The sequence below is a fragment of the Vipera ursinii genome (assembly GCF_947247035.1).
Source record: "Vipera ursinii genome assembly, chromosome: 1".
NCBI lineage: Eukaryota > Metazoa > Chordata > Lepidosauria > Squamata > Viperidae > Vipera > Vipera ursinii.
The window spans coordinates 130,683,962-130,710,414 of NC_139512.1; the positions used below are offsets into that span (position 1 = coordinate 130,683,962).

The 26,453-nt window shown below is 40.3% G+C and overlaps 1 protein-coding gene across 1 annotated transcript in view; it reads right to left on the reverse strand.

Annotated features, from left to right (window-relative positions):
* The window catches only part of ITGB5 (integrin subunit beta 5), an 84,028-nt gene extending 60,563 nt beyond the window's left edge, over positions 1-23,465 (reverse strand). The window contains exons 1-5 of the mRNA XM_083348461.1: positions 23,072-23,465; positions 16,920-17,124; positions 10,746-10,995; positions 3,959-4,127; positions 990-1,151 (exon numbers count right to left, since the gene is read on the reverse strand). Of these exons, the coding sequence (XP_083204587.1) occupies positions 990-1,151; positions 3,959-4,127; positions 10,746-10,995; positions 16,920-17,124; positions 23,072-23,272 (987 nt within the window). The 5' untranslated portion in view covers positions 23,273-23,465. The remainder of the gene's footprint in view (positions 1-989; positions 1,152-3,958; positions 4,128-10,745; positions 10,996-16,919; positions 17,125-23,071) is intronic.
* Between the last annotated feature and the right edge of the window lie 2,988 nt (positions 23,466-26,453).

The window sequence follows — 26,453 nt, forward strand, 5'->3', positions numbered from 1 at the left end:
AGGTTCCCCCGCACATCCATGCTAGTCGTTTCCCACTCTAGGGGCCGGTGCTCATCTCCGTTTCAAAGCCGAAGAGCCAGCGTTTGTCTGAGGACGTCTTCCGTGGTCATGTGGCCGGCATGACTAGATGCCAAAGGCGCACAGAACGCTGTTACCTTCCCACCGTAGTGGTCCCTATTTTTCTACTTGCATTTTTACGTGCTTTTGAACTGCTAGGTCGGCAGAAGCTGGGACGCGTAACAGGCGCTCACTCTGTTATGCGGCACTCAGCATTCGACCCGCCAAACTGCCGATCTTCTGATCGACAAGCTCAGCGTCCTAACCCACTGAGCCACCGCGTCCCTACTGCATAATTAAACCATGTTAATTTAGAAATCAAAATCCCTCTCCGTCAAGCTTGATGTTGGGTGACTAGCCAGATCTATCCACACTGCTGCTGGCTGGGGAATTCTGCAATTTTAAGTCCACACTTCATTGGTCTAATTACAAGGATCTCCTAGTAGTCTTTCATCCACGCATTGAACGGCCTCAATTTCACTTAGATTTTCTGAGATTGGAAGTCAAGATTGGAAATGTGCTTCTGCATCTAAAGCAGGCATATTAAGATGCATTAATCATATGATAATAAGCATTGTTCGGAGTGTCATAATGTCCTGTCCAACACTGGGGGGAAAAAACACTGCAGGAAATATAGGAATCCAATGTACACTGTGTATTTCTGCTATGCCCACAAGGACTTAAGAGTTTTTGCGAAATTCAGATATTTAAAATATCAATGCACGACAACGTTTTTACCCATTTTCTTTTTTTTAAAAAAAACAGCACTACATTGTAGAGAGTATAACAAGGCAGACAGAAACATATTTTGGGTCTTGAATATGTGTCCAAGCTCTGCAATGGACACCATGGATCAATTCCTTATAGAAGTAAACTGCAATTCTGAAACACTTTAGTAAGAGGGAAGAAGACTATCCGGTGTGCATTCTCACCAGCTGATTGGATGCTGTGTATTCGTTGGCCTCATTCAAGTGACAGAGCCCATCATGTGGCTGCACCAAACCACCCAGCTTTCCATCCAGCGCAATGTGTGGGACATCGTCAGTAGTGAAGACCAGCAAGTGCGAAGCCTCCTTCCGCCACCCAATCTCTTTCTGCATGAAAGTCAAGGTAAGAAATAGTGGTTCTGTCACACTCTTTAAACGTCTGTGCAGGAAAGTAGAGAAGCCCCTTATATACCCAAGTCTTTAAATTGTCCAACCAGAAAATCTGCACTGAAATAAAAAGGGACAGCACCAAATAATAAATTCATTTGCAGGACTTAATTTTGAAACACCTTGGAAAGGGCCAATAGCTCAATCTAATGATGCCCAGCATACCATTGCTACAAAAGAGGTCAACTGTATTTCAAGAGTCCAGTTCAGTGAAACCATGAATGATCTTTTTCTCTTAGACCCGGGTCTCCAAACATGGCAACTTTAAGACATGTTTGACTTTAGTTCCCAGATTCCCCAAGCCAGCATGAGGAATTCGGGGAGTTGAAGTCCACAAGTCTTAAAGTTGCCAAGTTTGGAGATCCCTGTCTTAGACATTATCAGAGCAGCATGCCCAATGCCTGTACAGTGGGAATAACCCATGGTGGGGTTTTTATCTCCTATTAGCAAAGCACAGCAATTTTGTTTAACAGCCAAACATCTCTTCTAAATAAACTACAGCAGAGGTCTCCAACCTTTCTGGGCTCGCGGACCACAGGGAAGGAGAACAGGTTCAAAATTGGTGTGTGCGCACACACACACACACACACACATGGGGTGCCACACACTGGTGCAGCACTAGCAGCCCCATTCATGCATGAGGCATGTGCTGGCGCCGTGCGCATGCACAAACAGCTGAGCACTCCCCATGGTGGCTAGCGGCCCATTCATGCATGCCAAATGGGCTGTGGACACCTGCCTCGCACTAGGGTCCCCATTTGCTCCTGCGCACATGTGCAAACAGGGCCATGGGTGCTAGCGTGGGTGGGAGGGAATGTGCGTGCACTGGCCAGCCATTTCTGTGGCCCGCTGGCCAAGAGCACACAGCCCAGGAACAGGTCACGACCCATAGCTTGGGGACCCCTGAACTACAGCATGTTCATCAAACAAAATGCTACAATGGATGTAAGATGGACAGAAAAAAGTAGAGCATGGAGTGAAAGAATTAGACAACAGTATTGTTTTGACCCATGATAAGAGAATAATGTCTCTCCAAATATTGTTAAGCTACATCTCTCAGCACTTCAGCTAACATGGAGAGAAATAAAGAATGCTGGGAACTGTAGTTCAGCAACGATCAGTGAACCAAAGTTCCTACCAGGTTGAACTTAGTCTGGAATAAAAACTGGGCAGCATTTTTCAAGGGGCCTGTTGATTCAGAGGCAAAATGTTTATTTTTAAGTTAATATGGGCTGAACATACGGGAAATAAATGCTCAGCCTATATTTTCATTGGCTACTCTCAGTCTGAAACCACAGTAGATGTTAAACTATTACCGATCCCACTCAGCTCTGGAACAAAAATTGAGTATTTTATATCTACACTTGGCAATTTTCAGGAGAGCGATGTAAATGTGAATATCAAAAAGAGGCATGAAAAACATTATTAGTAAAAAGTGCAATAAAACAGTTTAATCTTTAGTTTGTCCTAAAAGAACCATGCACCTTCCAAGAAAGTTATATATTATCATTTGATTTCACAGGCAGCAGTTTAAATCCTAATGGTCATTTTGCCAGCCAAGGAATCTCTGCCGAGACAGCTAACAAGAGACAACTGTTCCTGAGTATTTCAGAAGCCGGGTCTGTTTTGGTCAGCACAGAAGCTTTAAGAAAACAAGAAGGAACAGCAGACAAGAGAAACAAAAGCACAGTCAAAGACATCCATTGTTACAACAGGTCCATCCATTGTTACAACAGGTCCTTCACAATTAAGTCCTAATGCTACACAGCTCAGCAAAATGCAAAGGCAAAAAGAATGCACATTTCATCAAAACCCTTGTGCAAAAGGCAGTTTGAAGAAGAGGCACGGAGAATAATTGATACCTAGTGCATTCTGTTTTTCATTTCGTTTGTTTATTGGATGGATCGATCGATTGATCAACCAATTGATGTAGCTGCACATCTCACATAAGTGAATCAAGGCAACATACAATGAAATAGATAAAGACAACAAAATTCATATTTTGAGATTAAAAATAAAACACAGAAGCTGAGCTTTATAAATGACAAAGCCAAGACATGATCTGTATCACACTCCTGGTGCCCCAAGCTTAAAATCAATTTTTTAGGGCCTTACAAAAGGCCAGTAGAGCTGGGTCTACCCTAATCTCAGATGGAATTATCTTCCCTATGGTGGGTGCCATGGCAGAAAATTTCCTTCTCCCGGGCCCTGCCAGCCATCATTTCTTACCTGACAGCACCTGGAGCGTGTCCCTCCTGAAAGGTGAGATGGGTAAAAACAATTGTATTTCAGATACCGATAGATATTAAGAAGGGAAAACAGCAATACAGACAGAAAACAGATATTTTCTCATACAGTACAATCAAGATGACATGGAAAAGCAACCTAGTGCCTCTATCCCTAAGATGCATTTATACCAGGGACAGGCAACCTTGGCTCTTTTATGATTTGTGGACTTCAACTCCCAGAATTCCTGAGCCAGCCATGCTGAGGGAAAAGGGAGAGGTTTCCAAGCTGAGCCATGCTGGTTCAGAAATCCTGGGAGTTGACGTCCACGAGTCATAAAAGAGCCAAGGTTGCCTACCCCTGACTTATACCATAACACAAATATAATAAGAATTCATGAACTAATTTCTCAAATAAAGGCATGTTCATGTATAATTTTCCATCACTGATAGTGCTACCAATCAGCATGCCATACAGAATTGCTTTCAATTATTATTCCCACAGAGGCCCAAATTACTTACTTCACAAACAACAGCTTGCAAGATTGCATCTAAGCCACCCTCTGGAGCATCTCTGTTACGGGAAACCTTCTGTTTCTGAACTTCTTCATTGAATCTATCAATTTCATCAGTGAGGGATAAAAGATGGCGGAACCCAAAGGATGGGACACAATTTGGGAATAACTTATATCTAAAAAGGAAAGAAAGAATACACATTGTTTTTGATATTAGTACAAAAATATCATCACATTTCATACATCTCGTCAAAGCTGCTGAAAAACAAATTTAGAAACATCTTACTCTTTTAAACAATACGGATTCTGACTCATGGGGAGAAAATTTTTTTTTTAGAATTATTCAATGTTAGGGATGAATGAGAACGGCTCTTTGGAGAAATCTACTTCAGTTAGAGGCAGCTAAAGAGAAGGAGAAAGTTGTCCTTTACTTTTAAAAAGATCACACTTTTCCTGTCTCCATCAGAGAATGGAGCTGTGGTCGTCTGATAGTATATGATCCCAAAGGTCCTGCCTCACTTATGGATATAGATCAGGGGTGTCAAACGTGCAACGTCACATGACGTTGCGATGTATTGTGACTTTTTTGCCATTGCCAGCAATGGGTTTCGGCATGATGCATCTGGCTCGTGGGCCGGCAGTTTGACACTCATGATATAGATGGATTCTGACTGAGTTGAGGGATACCTGGATGAAATATCTCAATATTCTCCCAGCTGGGAAAGGAATTATATTCACAATAATAATAGATGTTAAAAACTTAGCTTAGAAATTTAACAGCTTCTAATGCTATATGAGGAGTAGTGTGATTGACTATTGAATTAAATAATTACTTGGAACAGAAACTTCAACCTAGATAGGCCCCGAAGATTAATGCTCCATTTCAGTAAATAAAATTACATGAACTTTTCTTTTGAAATCTTATATAAGCTATTGTCCCCAGCCTCTACATGAACACAACATACCCAATGAAAATAGCTTGGATTTTGTGTATGCTCATAATGTATTTGCTAACAAGATACCAACCTTCCTTCTTTGTCATGATCAAAATAATATAAATGTGAAGAGATTTGTAGGTTTAGGTCAGGGGTGTCAAACTCAATTTCATTGAGGGCCGCATCAGCATTGCGGTTGCCCTCAGGGGGCCGGGTGGGTATGGCCAGGGTGGGTGTGGCCTACTGGGTGGATGTGGCTAGAGTGCGTAAGGCCTACTGGGTGGGCGTGGCCAGCTCTACATCGTTCGCCTCAAGGGTGCCTATGGGGGCCTGGGCAGGAGTGGGACAGATCTGAGGGTCTCTGGCGGAAGGAGGGTCTCTGGGCCAGGGCCAAGGCAGTGGGGGCCGTTCCCTCACTGTTTCCAGGATGGCTTTGCGGGCCACATGAAATCACTTTGCGGGCCGCATCCGGCCCCCGGGCCTTGTGTTTGACACGTCTGGTTTAGGATCATTAGCTGTCTACAGTAAGCTGTGTTTCAGTTATGCTGTCCTTCCTTTCTATAAAGTTCTATGTATTGAAATGTTGAGGACTATCAGTACTAACTTCAATGAACGTCTCTGCATTTGCGGAGCGGCAGAGGTAGAGGACCTGGCTCACATCCTATTTGACTGTTGTCTGTATAAGAGGGTGAGAGACAGGTATCTTGGTCTATATACCAAACGAATGACCCATTGGGATCCCCATATCAAAATAACTTATCTTATGTCCGGACAGAACTTGAAAATAACATTTAACGTAGCACAGTATTTAAACAAAATGATCCGGTTAAGATCTGCATATGTGGGACTGATTGGGGTAGATTGCAAGGGTGACTCCGAAATATAATGTTATCATATTTTATCTATATCTTAAATTTGTATTTTATTACTATTTCATCTTAAATTGTATTTTATTTTAATTCAATTTTAAATTGTATTTTATCAAATTCCATTTTGGATTGCTTTTATCAAGTTTTGGTGACGGTTTGTTGCTGGAACTTTGCACTTTGATATGGCCCAAGGGCTAATCAATAAAAGTTGTTGTTGTACTAACTTGAGTGAACGTAGTTGTCCATTTGAAAAGCAAAACTGAAAACTGATGATTTTTTAAAAAATCATTTGACCTGCATCACTTCTACACCATAAAAAACTATCTCGCTTTAATCTTCCTTTCTCTTACAAGTAGACACAGGTGTCCTCAAATGTTTAATAAGTCAGTAATACTAAATCTTAGCACAGAATCTGCAACTTTAAGCAATACAGAACCTGTTTGGGTGCTGTACTAATAGCTCTCTACAGTATAATATGAAGATGCTGATTCAGCCAGTTAAGCAAGATTCCACAATAAAGAAACAATGACGTGCTCTTCAAAGCTTGCCAAAAGCCAGTTCCCACCCACACAAGCTCATTCAAAACTGGTATGGGCTAAACATCAGACACGTGGATCCCTCAGTCTTTTAAAACATGGCTTGAACATCACCCTTTCATGGAGCATCCTAGGAGATGCCACAAAACATTGAATCTTTTCTTCCTGCTAGTCTGACCCAAGACATTTAAAGCTCCGGACAAAGCAGGAATTGGTTCTTTGCGCCTATCAACACAGAGGTAGAAAGTGATACCTGAAACTATGGAAGACATTTCAGAACAAGAGACAGAACACTTCCCTGGCAACAAAATACAGTAAGAAGGAATACAATAGTGGCCAAAATTGTGGAAACCCTTTGGGAAAAGTGTATTTTTGAGGTTTGATGGCTAATAACACTACTTTTTGGGTGGTAGTAGTAGTAGTAGCATAAAATTATATATCAATGGAAAGATAATTTAATCAAGAATGTAATGCAACAAGGTTTGTTCAATTATCTGCACTGTATTCTATGAAAAGTTATCGCCAAATAACCAGAAAAAGGAAGCACAACTTGCTTAGGTTGATATCAGGTAGCTTTCCTTCCTCTGATTGTAGCCAATGAGCATGAATGTTTAGAGAGCCAATCAGGTGTCATCTTGTTTTAGCAATGAGCCAATCAGATCACAGTAGGATTCAGATATCAATGTCATGTATTGAAGCTGAGAGGAGGACATTTGTCAGTGTGTTATGTGATCGCTATCAAGTTGGTTGGGTTTTTTTGTGTTCTTTCATTTAGTGAGCTTGCAAAACGTAATAAAATTAAAGTAATGGTGCAAAGAGTTGACTGGTTGCCCAGAACGCGATGTAAAATAGTATTATTAAGTGAACAAGGCTACAGTTATAAAGAAATTAGAAGAAAAATGGGTTAAAACTTAACCAAAGGTGGCATTTCTACTGCACACTTTTCCCAACAGGTTTCCACAATTTTGGCTACTACTGTAACTTTCTCCTGTTTCACAACGCTCAATATCTGCTACTTAAGGCAAGGGTCATTGATTGGTAGGGCCAGCCGTGCCTTGAGTTATGACAGAAGGCCCAAGGCATAACACCAGGATTAACTGTGATTTCCTACAAATTGCCAAGGGTGCTATTGTTATTAAAGGGTGAATTTTTCACCAAAACGCCATGTTCAAAGAAATATTTTGCATGTTGTTTTGATGAATTTATGGCTTTCTGACTTTTTTTTTCCCTCAGGAGAGCTGATTAGCCACTCTAGAAACAGAAAGGTTTTGGTCTGATCCCAGGTTGGCTCTTCTTGAACTCTCAACATGCAAACTAAATAATTCCAGAAGCCAGTTTTAAACATAACTTCGCCAAATGAAAAACTGACTTTTGTAGAAGGAGAAGCTTTGAACGGCTGAGACATCGCTGCTCTTATCTTCAGATAGTTGCATTACATCATAGTAGTAGGAACATTTATCCAATTAGAATTGGCTCAAGTCTGTTCGGAAATTTACTTCCCTGCAAACTGGTTTATAATATGTAAGACATAACCCAAACTCTTTTATTGCAAGGGTGTTTTATTTGTAATATAATTATGTCAGCTTCTGAAAAGGTTGTTCTACAGCAGACATGTCAAACACAAGGCCCGGGGGCCGGATCCGGCCCGCAAAGTGGTTTCATGTGGCCCGCGAAGCCATCCTGGAAACAGTGAGGGAATGGCCCCCACTGCCTAGGCCCTGGCCCAGAGACCCTCCTTCTGCCAGAGACCCTCAGATCTGTCCCACTCCTGCCCAGCCCCCCATAGGCACCCTTGATGTGAACGATGTAGAGCTGGCCACGCCCACCCAGTAGGCCATACACACTCTAGCCACGCCCATGCAGTAGGCCACACCCACCCTGGCCACACCCACCCGGCCTCCTGAGGGCAACCGCAATGCTGATGCGGCCCTCAATGAAATTGAGTTTGACACTCCTGTTCTACAGGATTATTATTGGTTGCTCCATCTGACACAGGAGAAGACAATATCATAAGACAGTGTTTCTCAACTTAGCAACATGGAAATGTGTAGACTTCAACTCACAGAATTCCTCAGTCAGCTTAGTTTAGCAGACTGGGGAATTCTGGGAGTTGAAGTCCGCACATCTTCAAGTTGCCAAGGCTGAGAAACGGTGTCATAAGGGAAGGTTAGAATCGGGAAGACACATAATTTCACATGTTTTCTGTTTATTATTTTGATGTTTATATTTCTGTTTATTTAATGGGTGGGGTTGTTATATTTTACTTTTTGTTTTATGTGGGTCTTGATGGTTAGCTGCCCAGTCTTTGGGATTGAATCAAATATAAAGGAGGTGAGCAAATAAATAAATATTAAAATGCAAAGGTTTTATCTCAGAGCAGATCTTCTTAGACCTCTCTCTCAGCCCCCAAAATTTTATGGTGTTCTGCTATTGTTTTGGAATTTATTTTAGATTTGACAGAAGATTTCCTTACAGCGAGGAAAATAAAACAGGCATACTGTACTCCTCTTCAATGATACTGAGTCAAAGAAATGGCAGAATCTGGTTTCCCCTATAGCTGTGCGATCAGAGTTCAAAGGGGCTGAGCAGGATGCTGTACTTAATAACTGCTGATTGAGTGACACAAAGCAAACTTCCATGCAAAAAGCTTTATTTCTAGAGCCAAGTATTCATTCATTGCCCATTTAATTTCAGCAATGAGACAGTGTCCCTTACGCCCAACCTTACTTAAAACTGGATAAAACCTCTTTGTTGTAAATAATAAGAGTCCCCAGCAAGGGTATGCTTCAAAAATACAGCTTCAACTAGGGTTGAAGTCCTAAACATGCTTTCTTAAGTATAAATCCTTTTGGATATACTAAGCTCACATTACAGGACTAAGAAAGTATTTCTTAACTGGCTGCAAATTCTGAAAGCAGATATTTCTTGCTGATGTTATAAAGAACCTTTAAAGAGAGATATAACGAATCTTGAGAGAGAGAGAGAGAGAGAGAGAGAGAGAGAGAGAGAGAGAGAGAGAGAGAGAGAGAGAGAGAGAGAGAGAGAGAGAGAATTTTAAAGCTTACATTAAAGCTTAGTGAACCATTTCTCAGTATAAGTGGATGAGTTCAGGGTTGTTAGCACTTTTCCCTTCAAACATTTCCTCTGATGTTCTTCACCACCCGCATTGCTGTAAAAATTCAGTTTTGGATGTGGAACAGGGTAAGCTAATTGATAGGTTTGCAAAGTAAAGGAGTAGACATAAAGCAAAAGTAAGGTATTGTGGACATATCTATAAGTAGGTATACTTCCACCAATAGATTTGGCCAATATCTGTCTGTCTTCATGGAAGACAATAATGGGGTACATAAGGTACTGGTAGAGACATGAGGCATAATTCTATTATACAAATGCAAGATGAGTGACAGCAGGATGTGAAGTATGTGACCAATTCTTCATGTCCTTGTCCCACTAATATTAGAATACCAGTGTTCAAGGATCAAGTGACCTAGGAGATGTGTTACAATCTTCAACTTACAACCACAATTGAGTCCAAAATTTCTATTGCTAAACAAGACAGTTGTTCAGTAAGTTTAGCCCCATTTTATGACCTTTCATGTTACAGTTGTTAAGTGAATCACTACAGTTGTTAAGTTAGTAACACAGTTGTTAAGTGAATCTGTCTTCTCCATTGACTTTTTTTTAAAATTCCATTTATATCCCGCCCTTCTCCGAAGACTCAGGGCGGCTTACAAGCTTTGCTTGTCAGAAGGTTGCAAAATGTGATCACATGACCATGGGGCCATGGGAATGTTGCAATGGTCATACATCTGAAAAACAGTCATAAGTCACATTTTTCAGTGCTGTTGTAGCTTTGAATGGTCACTAAAAGAATGGTTGTAAATCAAGAAGTACCTGTATTGAGGTATTTATAATTTTTTAAAAAAAAAAAACCCACAAGATTTCAAAAAAAGATTTTTTCCATAATTAGAAATCAATTCATACAGAAATTTAGATTCATACAGAATCTATTCATACAGAGTTCACACAGAAATATAGATTTCTGTTAGTATGCCATGCAGTTTTTAGAGTTATTTTCTCTTCCAGATTTCAAGCAAATGATCTCATTGGAAACATTTTAGTGGCCAGGTTCCAAAGATCCAGTCTTTTCTCCACAATTCATCTATATAAGAACACAGCAAAATAACATTTTTAAGAACCCCATGAATCTGATTTCCACTCCCCAAAAATGTATTTACACTAATGTAATTTTAAAAAGGACAGAAAAAAATATTAACGCCAATATCAATATTATGAATGGGGGGGGGAATTCCTAGAATTGCCACAGATATTTTATGCTATGCTTACTTGGAAACAATTTTTGAAAACCGAGGAACACAGTTGACCAGCTGCAGCTCAATATGATACATATAGTTGGCATGTCTTGTGAAAACAACCCCAATGCCATTGCTTACCCAGTACAGGGATTATTCTGGTATCTTGGGGCTGTGTAGGAGAAGGGAGAAATGTTCTTGTCTACAAAAGAGCCGAAACCAAGCCGGAAATTGCTGGTGAGTTTTCCCATTTCTTCAGCCAGCTTAGTTCCCAAGTTCCGAATGGTGTCCAGATCATCCTTCATGGAGAGGGAGAGATCCATCAAATAATACAAATCCACGGGATAATCTTCTACCTGTCGAACCTGCACATGGAAAGAGGCTGGGTCACCTGTGGAGGCAGCAGATCATTTATACATTAATAAGCAAAAGGAACAGGTTTTATTTTGCCCTTCGTTTGGCTCAGCCCCTAACATGCAAGAACATCCTCATAGCCTCCCCATCGCCAGAAATAACTACAGTGCCCTGGCTAAAATATGAACACTTCTGCACAATGTTTCCTGTTGCGACGTGGATATGGCCAAAATCTACACAGCATTCCCTCTATACGTGAATCTCATGTAAGTCACTCCTTCTGTTAAGGCTGCAAAAAGTGCAACTTCCAAATGGTGGGAAACAGAGAATGAAAAATGAAAATAAAACAAAAGAAGCAAAAGACATTCCTCAAGCATTTTGCTGAAAATTTCCACACCTGTGCTGTGGTAGACCTAGGCAGCAATTCTTTATCTAAGGTTCACACAGATAAGGAAGCAATGACAATCCTCTGGAATGATAGCATGTTAAATCTAGCCAGCCTCTGACACATTCATGCTCATAGCATCACCCTCTGCAGGAATATGTTGCATCAACAGAAGCCTGTACTTCTTTGCCATCACTGATTGGATAAAGATACATACAAAGGCCTCTTTCTGGCAAATGTTCATACTCTCTGTATGGAGGTTTAGGACAGAGGCTGTAGTATATATAAATACATTAAGACTGCTCCAACTGAGGGGTGTTATGGACCAGGGAGGCAAATAACTGAGGATATCTGAAGTTTGCTTTGCACTATCAGCCCAATGGCCTTGTCCAAAAGTTCAAACAGGAGGATGGGAATGGAAATACATACATCAACATAACAATATTTATTAGCCATGTTAAAGACCACAGTTGGCTCCATGAGTAAAACATTAATGCAAAAATACAGCCAGGGATTTAAGACAGCAAACAACTCCCTAAGACATTAATTTGCTGCTGAACAGCAAATATATAATCAAATGAAAGAAATCACAGAGACACTGACCTTTAAATCTGAATTAATATCAAGCCCTGATAATATTATCCCTGGATGCCACTCCAAGGCCAAGATCACCCCTTGCCCCAAAGAAGACTTTGTCCTAAATCAAAATTAGTTTCAAGCCCAAACAATTCTCTCTCTCTCTCTCTCTCTCTCTCTCTCTCTCTCTCTCTCTCTCTCTCTCTCTCTCTCTCTCTCTCTCTCTCTCTCTCTCTCTCTCTCTCTCTCTCTCTCTCTCTGTCACACACACACACACACACAAATTATTAGTTACCTACTTCTGGAAAAAAAATCAGAATAGTAAGGAGGAAGTCAACATCCTTACACTGCAATGCATATTCTGCTAGCTTTGTAAAATATGACTTAGATTAAGAGCTATTTCTAAACGGCAACTTGGCCTGAAAACCTTAATTCCTACTGTAGCTTGAATAATAAAGCCCATGAATAAAGATGAAACAGTAAAAATAATTTTGTCTAACTAACAGCTGCGCAACCCAGGCGTGTAGCTCTGAGATTATGGTGTTTACAACTGTAATCCTCCTTCTGTTCAGAAACCAGGGCAAGAAGCTTTCATGTACTTGGGATGACATTTTTCAGAATTTTCCATTAATAAATGGCTATGCAGTTTCAAGGCCTCCCCAAACAAAACGAAATAAAGCAAACAAAACAAGAAAAGCAATTCCATAACTAAAGCCATTCCTGATAGCTCTAGCAGGACTGTTCTCTCCTTAAGGTATGCAAAGCTTCTGTAAATAAAGTTTTAAATGGCAGAAATATATCAGTTATGCCATGCACAGTTAAGGCAACAGGATACAAAGTGTTTCTTCCATGCATACATATTTCCAGTTAATGATGACAATGAAAGGAAGGTGGTGATGGGAGAGAAAGAAAAAGACCATAATATGTTTAATTTTGAAATAATTGTTGAATTGTTATTCCAGTAACTGGGCCAAACTAAGATTCTACAGACAGGGCCTGGAGAAGGAAGAAACAGGGGAAAGGAACTAAAGAAAAGTTGTGGGTGAAGCACACATAGAAGGAAAAGACAAAGAGGGTCAAGGAGGGAGGGAGGGAGGGAGAGAGAGAACCGCAAAGAAGAAGGTTATGGGGTCAGAGAAAATGGGGGTTACTTTAGGCTTGAAGTGATGTTTCCCTATGAATCCTCCTAGTTTCCCCCTGCAACGTAAAAGCCAGTGCAAAGTTTGATCAGGGTTTCTCATTAGCACAACCAACCAATTAGTTACTGCAACATTTATGTAGGCTACAGAATGTGAAGTGTTTCTGTGGCATTGCTTTCTCTAATTTCCATGTTTTGTGACTTCGGCTTTTGAAGCCATATTGATTTCATCAGGTTATCTGCACGGAACATAATTCTCTAATTCTGCCCAAAATAAGAATTTCACTTGCCTAAAGATTCAGGAAGCAGAAATGATTGATGTGACAGGGAGTTCAGCTGAACAAAAAGCATTTTTCCCCCATTCGGCACAATGAGTTTGTTCCCATTGGCCAATTATTTTGTCTTTGCAAATGTATTCTCCAGGAAAAATCAGCATGTATCAGCTCACAGGGGCCGATTCCGATTGTGTGAGTTTGCTGTGAATCAAATGTGAATCCCTATCAATAGAGAGCTATAAAATGTGGTTTTTAACTTGAATATTTTACCTGTATTTTATGAACATTTTCTTTAGGAATACCCTTATTCAGACAACGAACAGGGAAAAATAACTGATCATAATAACTTATAACTTTTGAAAAAATATAAACATAACTCAGAAATATAGATTAATTCTTGAATGTACAGTTTTAGACATCTAAGTCTTAGTGGTGACATACTGTTAACTAGTCACTTCTAATTTAAGAAGTATATTGACTAAATCAGGTGTCCCCAACCTCTGAGTCATGGCCCACTACTGGGCCATGGCCTATCTGGAACTAGGTTGTGCAAGTTGTAGGCCTGTGGGCATGCACATGCACACATCTACACTCATATAAGAAATGCCCCAAAGGCTTCTCCACTCTCTTGCATGAGTGGAGTTCATGCGGCCCAGTTCCCCTCTGCTTCCCCCCAGCTGGGCCACCAAGCCACAAAGGTTGGGGACTGCTGGACTAAATGGCTACAAAAGAACTCAGATAAAACCTTGGGGAAGTTACTGCTGTTTTGTGGGTTTCTGAGATTCAGTTTGATATAAGTGCATAAGCATGTTACATATGACACGAAATCACTCCAAGAAGTTTACAGATAGTCCTCGACTTATGACCCCGATCGAGCCCAAGGTTTCTGTTGCTAAGCAAGAGAATTGTTCAGTGAGTTTTGTCCCATTTTTACGTCCTTTCTTGCCACAGTTATTAAGGAAATCGCTGCAGTTGTTAAGTTAGTAACACAGTTGTTAAGTGAAGCTGGCAGTTGATTTTGCTGGTCAGAAAGTTGCAAAAGGTGATCACATGACCCCGGGACACTGCAACCGTCATAAATACGTGCCAGTTGCCGAGCGTCCAAATTTTGATCACATGACCATGAGGATGCTGCAGCAGGCTTAAGTGTGAAAAACAGTCAGAAGTTACTTGTTGCAGTGCCATTGTGATTTTGAACAGTTTGCTAAATGAATGTGAGAACTACCTGTATTTTTTTTATCTAGCGCAAAAGTGGACAAAGGGTGTCCTTCCAGATTTCGTGGAAAGGTAACCTCCCCTTGACTCTGGACAGCCAGTAGTGAAGGCCAACAATATCTGGAGGCCCTCAGGTTGCCCACCCTTGACAGAGTTGAAGCTGAAAGGGTCATCTTGATTAATAGGGTTATGAATAAATGCATGAGAAATCATCGTGAAAGATAAAATTGCCTACCACTGCCCAGAAAGCTTTTTAAAGCCTGATATAAAATTATTGTATTGATGTGAAAATCCAAGTCTTTTATACTTGTAGTGGGAAAGAAAAAACCCTCAAAGGGCTTTGTGGGTTTATGCTAAGCTAAGTTTAGCCCTGTTAAAGTTCTTGATATATACACAAGGAGGGGCATCTTATGTACTTGAACTAGAAAAATACAAATGGCTCACCCCTTAATACATGATTATTTGCAGAATGAGAGGAATGCAAGGCAGAAAAACATTCATTCCATCTCTCATTTGACTGAATTGTTATACAACACAAGCATTCTGTACAAAACGGTTAAATGAATCCAAATTTTATTTTGACCTTTCACTACATTATCAAGCACCCTTAAGAAAGTATGAAAATGAAAGACCAAATATCTGGAAGCCAGTGTTGAAAATCAACCATGGTCTCTTCTCTGCAAATTAATCCCACCGTAAAATCTCCAACTTTTGTATTCTAATTTCCATCTCGGCAGGTAACTAATAATAGGGACACCTCTAGTTTCTACATCAGAACTTCAAGATTCATAAAGATAAAGCAATTAAAACACTTTGGTTGTTTAGAGCAGTACAGGGAAGGGGGAGATATTTTTCATGATTGGAGGGTGGGAATCCACAATTTCTGGAAGTGAGTGAGTGATGAACGGTAGGTTTCTTCAAATTTTGATCTCACGTATTCAACGTTCAAAAAGTAAGTTTAATAACACTGAAAAACAGCTGTCTCACCATAGACTATTTATTTCTTTAGTTATGTATTACAACAATTTGTATGCTGTCTACTGGTGGTCTGCAAAAAAATAAGCCAGGAATGAGTAAATTAATCAAGACAACTCTATCTTTATAATGGTTTATTAGAAACTTAGATTAGTTGCCCTAACTCGGATTTCATCTTTTTAGCTATGCAAACATTATCAATTTGCTCCATAATGGTTGGAAAGCCAGTGTAGGTGTTCCTCGACTTACAATTGGTCACTTAGCAACAATATGAAGTTACAATGAACCTACGTTGGGACTACTTACAACCCAGATTTGAAATTCTGATGATCACACAGACACCCCTCAGTCACATGACCAAACTCTGGGCGCTAGGCAACATGGCTGCATTTATTTATTATTTATTTATTATTGGGACTTATATGCCGCCCTATCTCCTGAAGGACTCAGGGCGGCTAACAACAATAAAATCCAACAATACAAAAGTTAAAAAGAATTAAATTAACAGCCCCAATAAATAAATTGAAATTGAAATTAAAAATTAAAAAACATTTTAAAATCCCTGTCGTCAGTCCAGGTCAGCCTGATGGAAAAGAAGTGTTTTAAGGCCGCGGCGAAAGGACCGGAGGTCCGGGGCCATCCGGAGCTCAAGGGGAAGTTGGTTCTATAGGGCTGGCGCTCCCACAGAGAAGGCCCTCCCCCTGGGGGTCGCCAGCCGACATTGTGTAGCCAACGGCATCCTGAGGAGGCGCTCTCTGTGTGAGCGTACTGGACGATGGGAGATCGTTCCCGGCAGCAGACGGTCCTGCAAATATCCCAGGCCTAAGGCATGTAGGGCTTTAAAGGTAAGTACCAGCACCTTAAATCTCACCCGGAGGACAACCGGTAACCAATGCAGCTCACACAGGAGGGGTGTAATATGGGAGTATCGGGATGCTCCCATCAGTACCCGCGTGGCCGCATTCTGCACCAGCTGGAGCCTCCGGGTGGTCTTCAAGGGCAGCCCCACATAGAGAGCATTGCAGTAATCTATACGGGAGGTAACGAGTGCGTGAGTGACCGTACGTAGGGCATCTCAGTCCAGATAGGGGCGCAACTGGCCATTTATGGCCATTTTGCAGCATCTCACGGTTATGGGGCACCAGCTGGATCCTGACTTGAGAATCCTTCACTGCAAGCTTCAGAAGTAAAACACAAACTCTGCTTGCCAAATACTAGTACTAGACTTTGTAAATAGAAGAATGAGGAGCACACAACGCAGAACTTGCTCCCTTAATGCCAAAATGCAAAACGTTCTTCCCTCACCTCAAAAGAGTGGAGAACCTGGCCTTCCAGATGTTGTTGAATGTTAACTCCTAGTCTAAACTAAAGGATGAAAAACACTCGGTAACACTCACCAGGCCGCAGATTCAGAGAGATCTTTTGAGGCATTATTTGGATCACATCTGGATTAGTCCCACTAGAGCTCTTACTGCTCAGGGGAAGGTTTTTTACTATATTAACTCTGCTTTTTTTACTCTCAAAATGCCCTGCACAACCATTGGCGATGAGGTGCTCAATGAAGTCACACCTTGAAGTGATGGATTTTTTGTTGCCAAACTCCTGTAAGAGAAAAACAGAGGAAACATACATAAGTTTGCCCAAGGAGTATCATGATGCATAGGAGAGTTAGCGAGGAAGTTGTTTCTTTCTTGTATATTTTCAGTGTAACTGTTTTACAAAGGGATCGCATCAGGAAACCTTTCAGCATATTCCATGTGCACCTTAGAACTGTCCTACAGATCAGAGTGAAATGCACTAACTAGCTTGGTTGAGGATTGCAATAGCAATAGCACTTAAAACTTATATATCCCTTCAAAGTGCTTTACACTCCTCTCTAAGTGGTTTATAGAACATTGCCTCCAACAATCTGGGTTCTCGTTTTACAGACCTCAGAAGGATGAAGGGCTGAGTCAACCTTAAGCCGGTCAGAATCGAACTGCTGGCAGTTGGCAAAATTAGCCTGCAATACTGCATTCTAACTACTGCGCCACCACAGCTCATTAGGATAGGGAGGATGAGTGGGATTAAAGAGGAACTAAGAAGAAAAACAGTTCAGGAGAATATAAATACAAGGCCCGTGAAATAAAACACTGCAAAATGGATACAGTTCTTTTTAATCCTTGTGTATGTCCTTGTCTTACTATCTCTTGGTATCTTTCCCCATCACCTACTTCTCCTGGGCCACAAAAAACAACAACTATGCACTCTCCTTAACAGTATTTTCTGCCTATCAATCATTAGGTAAGTTTCTGGCACAAAAACAGGAGAATTACATTTGTAAGCAAACCCAATCGCAAAGATTGCTTTTTTTTAGAGAGAAAGGCCAAGAGAAGCCAACAACACCCTACCAGCAAGAGAGAAAAGACACCGATCCCTCCTTCTCCCTACTTCAGATTACAGCTGAAGACTGTGGAATGTCCTATCAAGGAGAATGGGGAGTTAACTAATGCATTACCAAAAATTAACTGGGTTTAAAAGAAAGTTTGATTGTGACCAGAGGATGCAGTGTTAATTCTTATGTGTTAAGCTGGGCGGTAGGGGAAAGTTGGGGGTTCTAACATATACTAGCCATTCTGTTGCCTGACAAGCTCCCTATTTGATCTTCCGGACCTTGTCAAGGGACTGAAAACGTTCTCCAGGGTTCTACTGGTAGGAAACATTATGTTCCATGCCTTGAGAGCAGGTTTCAAGAGAACCTAGTTCATGGTTTCCATGACAACCACAAACTGGTCCCAACTAAATATCTGGCCCAATGTATACAGAAGGGCCAGAAATTACACTCCATTTTCACTTTGATTACATATGATCTGGATGTGGAGACCTTCAATGGAGTTTTTTGTTGTGGTCAGATCACTTCCTGGACTAGATTAAACTTGTTGCTACACAATACCTCTGCCTAGCATGGGCATGAGCTCTTATTTGAATTAAACTATGCCAATAAGAGCAATGAAGTGCTCATAATTCTCCATTCTTCAGCATAGCATTACAGTGGGAGCCACACAGTTCTCTGGTCAGATGCTATTTCCAGAGATCAACTCCCACAACAGAGAAGATACACTTCCTAAGACTCAAAAGATGACACTGACTGAAAGGGTTTGGAACCCATCCAGTATGCCTCATCTTACCAGATGGGCAGAAAGTATGGAAGATAAGCAGGCCCCCAAATAACCATGCTCAGTGCCATGAATGGCTTTATAAGGTGGCATGTAACACTTTGTATTGTCCCTGGGAGTCCACTGGCAACCAGTGCAGCTTGCTGAGTAGTGGTATTATATACAAATGATCCATGAAAATGCCTTCTTGGCCATAGCTGATACCTGCCTTTTGAGCAGGGCCTGTGAGTCCAAGACAACCACCAAGTTGCACACCAGGGGCTGATGGACATTATTGTTATAGTTTCCTAGTGCAAGTTGTTCTTGAGAAAGTCAGTCAGATATTGCCAATCTTGACTTCTCATAACCAGAATCAGATATGGTACTTGTAATAATATCATGCATCAATAAATAAGATTCATTCCCGCCTATGTAATTGTCAGCCACACTAAGCATATCAGATGAAGAAATCAACTCTACAGGAAGTATGTTTGTTCATTTATTTTTTTCAGACGTCACAAAATGTGGAATTCACTAAATGTTCCAGTAACTAATTTGTTACTTGTGCTAATGCTTAAGACTATGAGCTTGGACATCTGCTCTTCAGAGCCATCCACTCTTGGTTAACTAAAGCTGCCCAGGGGATGTCATATAGGTGAGTTCTGGTCCTGGTGGTGAATTCCTTCGTTCCTTAAGGAAGCATTAATTTGCCCCCTTATTAAGAAACCATCACTGAAGCCCATCAAACTGGACAATTTTCACCCAGTATCTAGAATGCTTTTTTAATTTCTAGTTTTTAATCATGTGTTTTTGTTGTGCATTGGCCAGAATCATATTCTGTGAGATGGGCAGCTACGTAAATGTGCTATATACCTATTTAGCAATAGCATTTCGACTAATATACCATCCCATGGTGCTTCCCACCCAGCACTTTCTGGGTGGTTTAGAATGTAGAAGCATTATTTGCGTATTGCCCCCCAATAACCTGGGTACTCATTTTACTGACCTTGGAAGAATGCAAAGCTGAGCCCCATCAGGATCAAAGTCCAGACTACGGGCAGAGTTTGCCTGCAATACTGCACTTAATCACTGTGTAACTGAAGCTCTAAATATAAATAAATAAATCTTCCTCAAGATAACGTTCTTTACCACTCCACTGAGTTCTTCAGAGCCAGAGAAGATGTTCTCTCCCAGTGAAGCATTGACTATTTTCTAGTCTCAGTTCCTCACATTCATCACAGCAACTTGAAGGAGCTAAAAGATACATGGTTCAAGCCTGCAGGTGACAGCAATCATACTAGGAAACACTCTCCTTCATCAAAATCAGGGGTACTGTGCTTCAGTGGCTCATCCTTTGAATATGCAGGACCAAGTGACGGGGAGAAGGGGATGGTCTACTGTGTTCTTACTTAGGATTCATTCCTATGTAACAGCATTGGAAGAAGTCATCCATTAGTTCAGGTGACATGCCACCAATATTCTAAAATGCTCAGTTGTGCATTCCACCCAGAGTTCTGACAATGATGTTGTAGAACTCTTTTGGTTTGGTGTTTTGTTGAGGTATGAAGAGGATGAACCAACCTAAAAACAACCTCAGAAAGATGAAATGCTTGTTTCTGCAGAATGGATCTCTTTCTGCTCTGGTGATACCTATGGATGAAGTGCCATTCCCCTTGAAAGAGCAGGGATTGGGGTTCTCCTAGATTCATGGTTCTTAGACAGCAGGTGGAATTTGTGGCTGATGGTCACTCTTGCTTCATTCTGGCTGCTTATTGCTTTTTATGCTAATTTCATTTTATTCAGCTATATTACTTTGATTTTATTGTCTTTGGGTATTGTTTTATGTCTTCTGCAGGGAATAATTTGAAGTTTGGTGGTCTAAAAATTCAGAAAGATAGTAACTGAGTCATTTCTGGAGCAATGTCTTCTCTACAACCCAGCTCAGCTTTAGAAAAGTGCAAACTATGTTTTAATTAAGAATATGTAAATCAGGCTGCCTGAAAATTCTCATTGTAATTTCAACATCTCTCTATTTTGCTGGCTTAGGAATGGGTGGTTAAGAGAGCCATCCAAAGAGACAAGATAGGAGTTGTGAAGGTCATTGCAAGTCTCCTTTGAATTTTGAACTTTACTCTAAGAGGTTCAATAACAAAACATTTTTAACTTTATTCATATCAGAAGAGGCAGAATAGTTTGCAATCTGAGGAACCAGGAAAATAAAATAGCTCTCCAAAATTTAGCTAATCCATAATATGAGGTAGAAGTGTACATTGTCTATTGATTTTTCCATCAATCTATAAATTACAAAGAGAGACAGGGCACCGTCAGGCACTAAGTACTCCCCCTTCCATCTATTCCAGCATTTTAAAAAATCAACGCAATAAACACTGCTGTAATCTCCACTCCTGAATTTTCTGATGTAGACTCTTTATCTCATAATAAAAATAATCAGCTCCAAAATTACTTATTCACTTTAACCACTTTTCTTGGAATGTCATTCCTTTTTTCACACCTTGCCCTCAAGGGATACATATCCCCAAAGCATGTCATTGCTGTATACCACATCTGTTTTTTCTCTGAAAACAGAAGTATAAGAGAAGCTTTCATCTCTAAAAAAAAGACAAAAAAGCCCTCCAGAATAAGGATCTCAGATGAAGCATGTTTTTCATCAAAATACCATCTAATTATTTCATGAAATACTGGTATAACCTGTTAGTGCCTAAGCTTCATAAGCTCATTAGCCATTGTTAGAACTGGTTTTTTTAAAAAAGTCATATCACTGGATCAAAATTATGTTGGTATAATTATATTGGTAAATTGGTAAAATCATATAATTATATTGGCAACTGTTCTTGAATAGGAATACCTAAAATTTCCTCTCTCTTTTTCCTTTCTCCCCCAAAAGTGTTCCTTCGGAATGGCAGATTAAAGAGCAATAGAATTTCTGCATGTGCAGTATTATTAAACACCTAGCTTTGGAAGCTTATTCCGAAAATGATAAGCTTGCCAAAAAGACATTAGACTATGAGTCTCTTTCAAATTCATGAAGTCATATATTCTGATGCCACCATTTCAAATGAAACATTTTGGATAACAGAGGAAATGAAAACCCATTAAACAGAAAGTTTTTCTCTCCTACAAATGAAAGGAAGATTAATTAATGTGGAATTCTGCCCGTGGGTTAGGTATCTGCATCCAGTAACTTAGGGAATCGTATCCTAGGAACCTGGATGCTAGATTCAAATTTTAAAACCCAAACTTTATTCCACAGAAATCCAAACTTCATGAGACATTTTTATGAATAAAAGTATATAATTTTGTGGGATATGGTATCTTAATTTTTCCCCTCCACAATAAGTACTTGCCTTAAAATGAGGCGAAGACATTTAGAATGTCTCCTACAACTGTTTACAGCTACTATGAGATTGTCAGCTTTTCCAGCCTAGCTCAAAAGCCTTGTTATTATTGGCAGTGGCATCATTCAAGGAGGATATTTCAATGAAAAATTACTGAAGGCTTCAGGAATTATTTCATATAAAATGGTCCTTTACCCTCTAATCAAGTTTGAAAAGTCTTCACAATTGATTTGACTATGCTTCACCATAAACTACTGATGATTGCCCCAAAACAGCAGTCACAACAATCTCCTGTATAAACATTTGTGTTGGCAGGGCTATTAAAAACACTTGCGTTTTCTGTGCCAAGAAAATAAGATAAATTCTTCTTAATATGGCTGTATCCTCACCAATATTTTCTGCCTTTTAGATGTCCCCACACCAATGGCACACTTGTTGTAAATATTAACTTTTCACAAGGTGGCTCCAAGCCAAGGTTTGGCGGAAGCCAATCTTCTACTACGCCCTCACTTTTCATATTAAAAAAAAAAGTCCTGGAGATATCAACCAACTGTACATGCCCCTTAGTCTCAAATGTCTTGTTGTAAATCTAAAGTCACAGCATATGGGGAATGTTCTAGCAGTTATTATGGCAAGTGTCCAAATGAATTAAAGATGTCCTTAAGAACCAATTTCCATAATGGGATGGTAGTTTTTGAGTTGGGTAATAATCTTCCCCAACCCAGAGCCAAAATAACATTTAAAATGTCAAGCGCCTTAGCTTAAGGTACAAGATGTATCCACTCTATAGCAGAGGCCCCCAACCTTTGGGGCACCAGGGACCGATTCTATGGAGAAAGATTTTTCCGCAGATCAGAGGGGGCATGGTTTCGTGTGCTGCCTGCATCCAGGAGATGGGGCTTCACCTGTTTACGTGGCCTGGTTGCTGGTATGCCACGGTTGGGGACCCCTGCCCTATAGCATTTTTCTTTAAGGGTGAAAACTTGGCAGGAAAGATCCGAGGTTAAAAAGATCCAGGATGCGATATGTTTTACTAGGGAGAAAGAAAGAGGAACATACCTCTTTAAAGCACCAAGCGCACTTGGGATGAATGAGCAAGCATTCTTCACAGGAGGTAGCGTTGCCGCTTGAACAAACACTGAGACCTTTAAAGAAGAAAAAAGAGAAAAGCTGAAAAAAAAGCCGAACCCCCCCCCCCGGAGATTTTAATGCCGCTACCCTAGAACAAAAGCAGTCCATATCAACAGCACGTAAAAGCATTGCTTTGCAGTGGAGAAGATAAAGTTATCTTCTCCAAGGTTCAAGGTGGCTAATAAAAGCAATAAGAAGGAAAAAAATAAAAGATATGTGAATAAAACAAGATGGAAACATTAAGGATACATTACAGATAGTCCTCGACTTACAACCACAATTGAGCCCAACATTTCTGTTGCTAACTGAAACATCTGTTAAGTGAGTTTTGCCCCATTTTACAACCTGTCTTGCCACAGTTGTTAAGTGAAACATGACCCCAGGTCACAGCAATCATCATAAATATGGGTCAGTTGCCAAGCATCTGAATTTTGATCATGTGACCATGGGGATGCTGCAATGGTCGTAAGTGTGAAAAATGGTCATAAGTCACTTTTTTCAGTACTGTCGTAACTTCCGTCCCTAAATGAACTGTTGTAAGTAAGTCAAGGACTACCTGTATTTTACAAAATAAATAGCATACAGTAGCCTTTTTTTCCAAGAATCTATTTCAATAAAAATGCCTATAAAATAAATATCACAGAAAAAAAACAAGCTTGAACTCATTTCAAAGGCTAAAGACTGTAATCAGAAAGGCATTTCATAAAATCCCTAAAGCAGGGATGGACAATAGGAATATAAAGTCACTCCAATCTCCTTAACTCCTTTGGTGTCCACCAAGTTCTCTGTCCCATATGACTTCTTAAAATACCAGATATAAAATAGCAAGCTGTATGCACCAAATTCTATTCTATTCTATTCTATTCTATTCTATTCTATTCTATTCTATTCTATTCTATTCTATTCTATTCTATTCATCTATAGCAACTTATTTGGGCTCTTCAAATACTCCATTGTGTTCATAGAGAACATGCTGGTTCACCTTCTGACAAATGGAATTTTTAATTAATTATTTCCTGCAAGACAGTCAATTTGTGCAAAGATATGACCTTACTGCAGTTATTTTGTCAGCCTCCCCATCATACCCTTAACATTCCAAATGTATTTCTAGCCCTATGAGGAAGTCTTATCTCTGGCCTGAAACCTTGGCAGACTGATAAATGAGAACAGCCTTTCAAACATCTTGGTTTCAAGACACAATGTAACAGAGCATTCCAAGTCATTGTACAATCTTTTTATACTTACAATAAATTCTTATATTCATAGTGCTGTTTCTACATTGTGGGTAACATACTAGATTCTAGTAAGCAGCACTGTATTATGTACACGGTCATTGCCCTTTTATTATTCCGCGTGCAAAATTAATCAAATAAATGCTCCCACATTTAAAGCATTTCCTGAATTTGAGATTACTGGTCAATGATGCCTATAACATCTTTGTTATATTGTCTGCTTGATTATCCTTAATTCTGAGCTGCAAGCTCCTAAAGGACGCTGAGCTTGTCGATCTGAAGATCGGCAGTTTGGCGGGTCGAATCCCGAGTACCGCGTAGCAGAGTGAGCGCCTGTTACTCATCCCAGCTTCTGCCAACCTAGCAGTTCGAAAGCATGTAAAAATGCAAGTAGAAAAATAGGGACCACTCCGGTGGGAAGGTAACAGCGTTCCGTGCGCCTTTGGCGTCTAGTCATGCTGGCCACATGACCACGGAGATGTCCTCGGACAAACACTGGCTCTTCGGCTTTGAAACGGAGATGAGCACTGGTCCCTAGAGTCGGAAACGACTAGCACGCATGTGCGGGGGAACCTTTACCTTTACCTTTAGATTTAAACTGGTAGCTTTAACCACTTTGCAGCTAAAACCAAGGAGAAGTCATATTCGCCAATAGCTAAAATTTGTGAAATTCTATTATTTCCATTTTGGTTATGGAATACATGGTTCTGACATAACAGCACGTTGACAAATGGGATATGAATCAAGTTGCAAGTATCTCTCTCTCTCAGCAGTGAGATATTACCATTATAGATCTTGACACTTCCGGCTCAAGGTCACCCGGGCTGGTTTGTGCCTAAGGTGATACTAGAGCTCAGGGTCTTTTGGTTTCTAGCCTGGTATCTTAACCACTGCATAAAACTGGACCTTACAGGAGAGTAAACAGAGAAATAAAAGCAGGATTAACTTGCTTTCATCTGCATATTTATAACAATGATGATTACAGAAAAGAAAAAAAGGCATTATGGGAAGGAAGCTACAGTTCTCACTGAATTCACACTACTGTAAACGAATCCAGCAAATGATCCTGCATTCATGCTATGCAGACTAAAGAGAAAATGACCTGAGGCTGGATTATAAATGGATTTTTTTCCCCCATACCAAAGTGTCAATGTAATAACTGCATACACTAGAGACAATCCCATTTAATCCTTCTTAAAAGATCAACAGAAGCATTAATCGGTTTTGCTCCATAATTTCTCATCAGCAACTCCAAAAAGGAAAGGGTAGTACTGAATGGCAGGTTAGATATGGCTCAAACAGATTCCAATTTCATCTGGGTAGGAACGTCAATTTCCCTTTGTAACACTTTTGCGTTGCTGTGTTTGTGCAGCATATGCTGATCTTTGAAAACACAAAAGATGGGTGTTGTCTGCATGAATCATGCACTTTGAGAATTGAAAATTCCACACCCCACACACCATATACTTGGGGGGAAAAATAACAACCTGCTCCAACAGCAGCAGTTTTGTATCAAATAGTTTAGAAAATTGTCATCTTTAAGACATACGGACTTCAACTACCAAAATTCTGGGAGTTGAAGGTTCACACATCTTAAAATTGGCAAGGTTGGGAACACTGCTTCAAGGCAACTGGACTTTGATTTTTTTGTTTGTTTGTTTCTATTTGGAGATGTTTTGCTTCTCATCCAAGAAGCTTCATTAGTTCTGGCAGGATGGTGGGAGAGATGGGAGACTCCTATCATCCCCCACCATCCTGCCCAAACCAATGAAGCTTCTTGGATTAGGAGCGAAATGTCTTCAAATAAAAATAAAGAAAGCGTGGCTGCCTTTTGAAAAAGCACCTTTGAGACAATCATGGCCTGGGTGACTGAGAATCTCCATAGACTGCTTAAAGGCATGTTCAATCTGTTGAATGCTGAATTCTCTAAACCATTTGGGGTGTGGAATTTAAGATGTGTGGACTTCCAACTCCCAGAATTTTGTTCATATGTTTTAAAGTTGACAAGGTTGGGAAACACTAACCTAAAGGATGATTTTTCAAAACTATGCATTGACTTGATCCTAGAGATGTGTCTA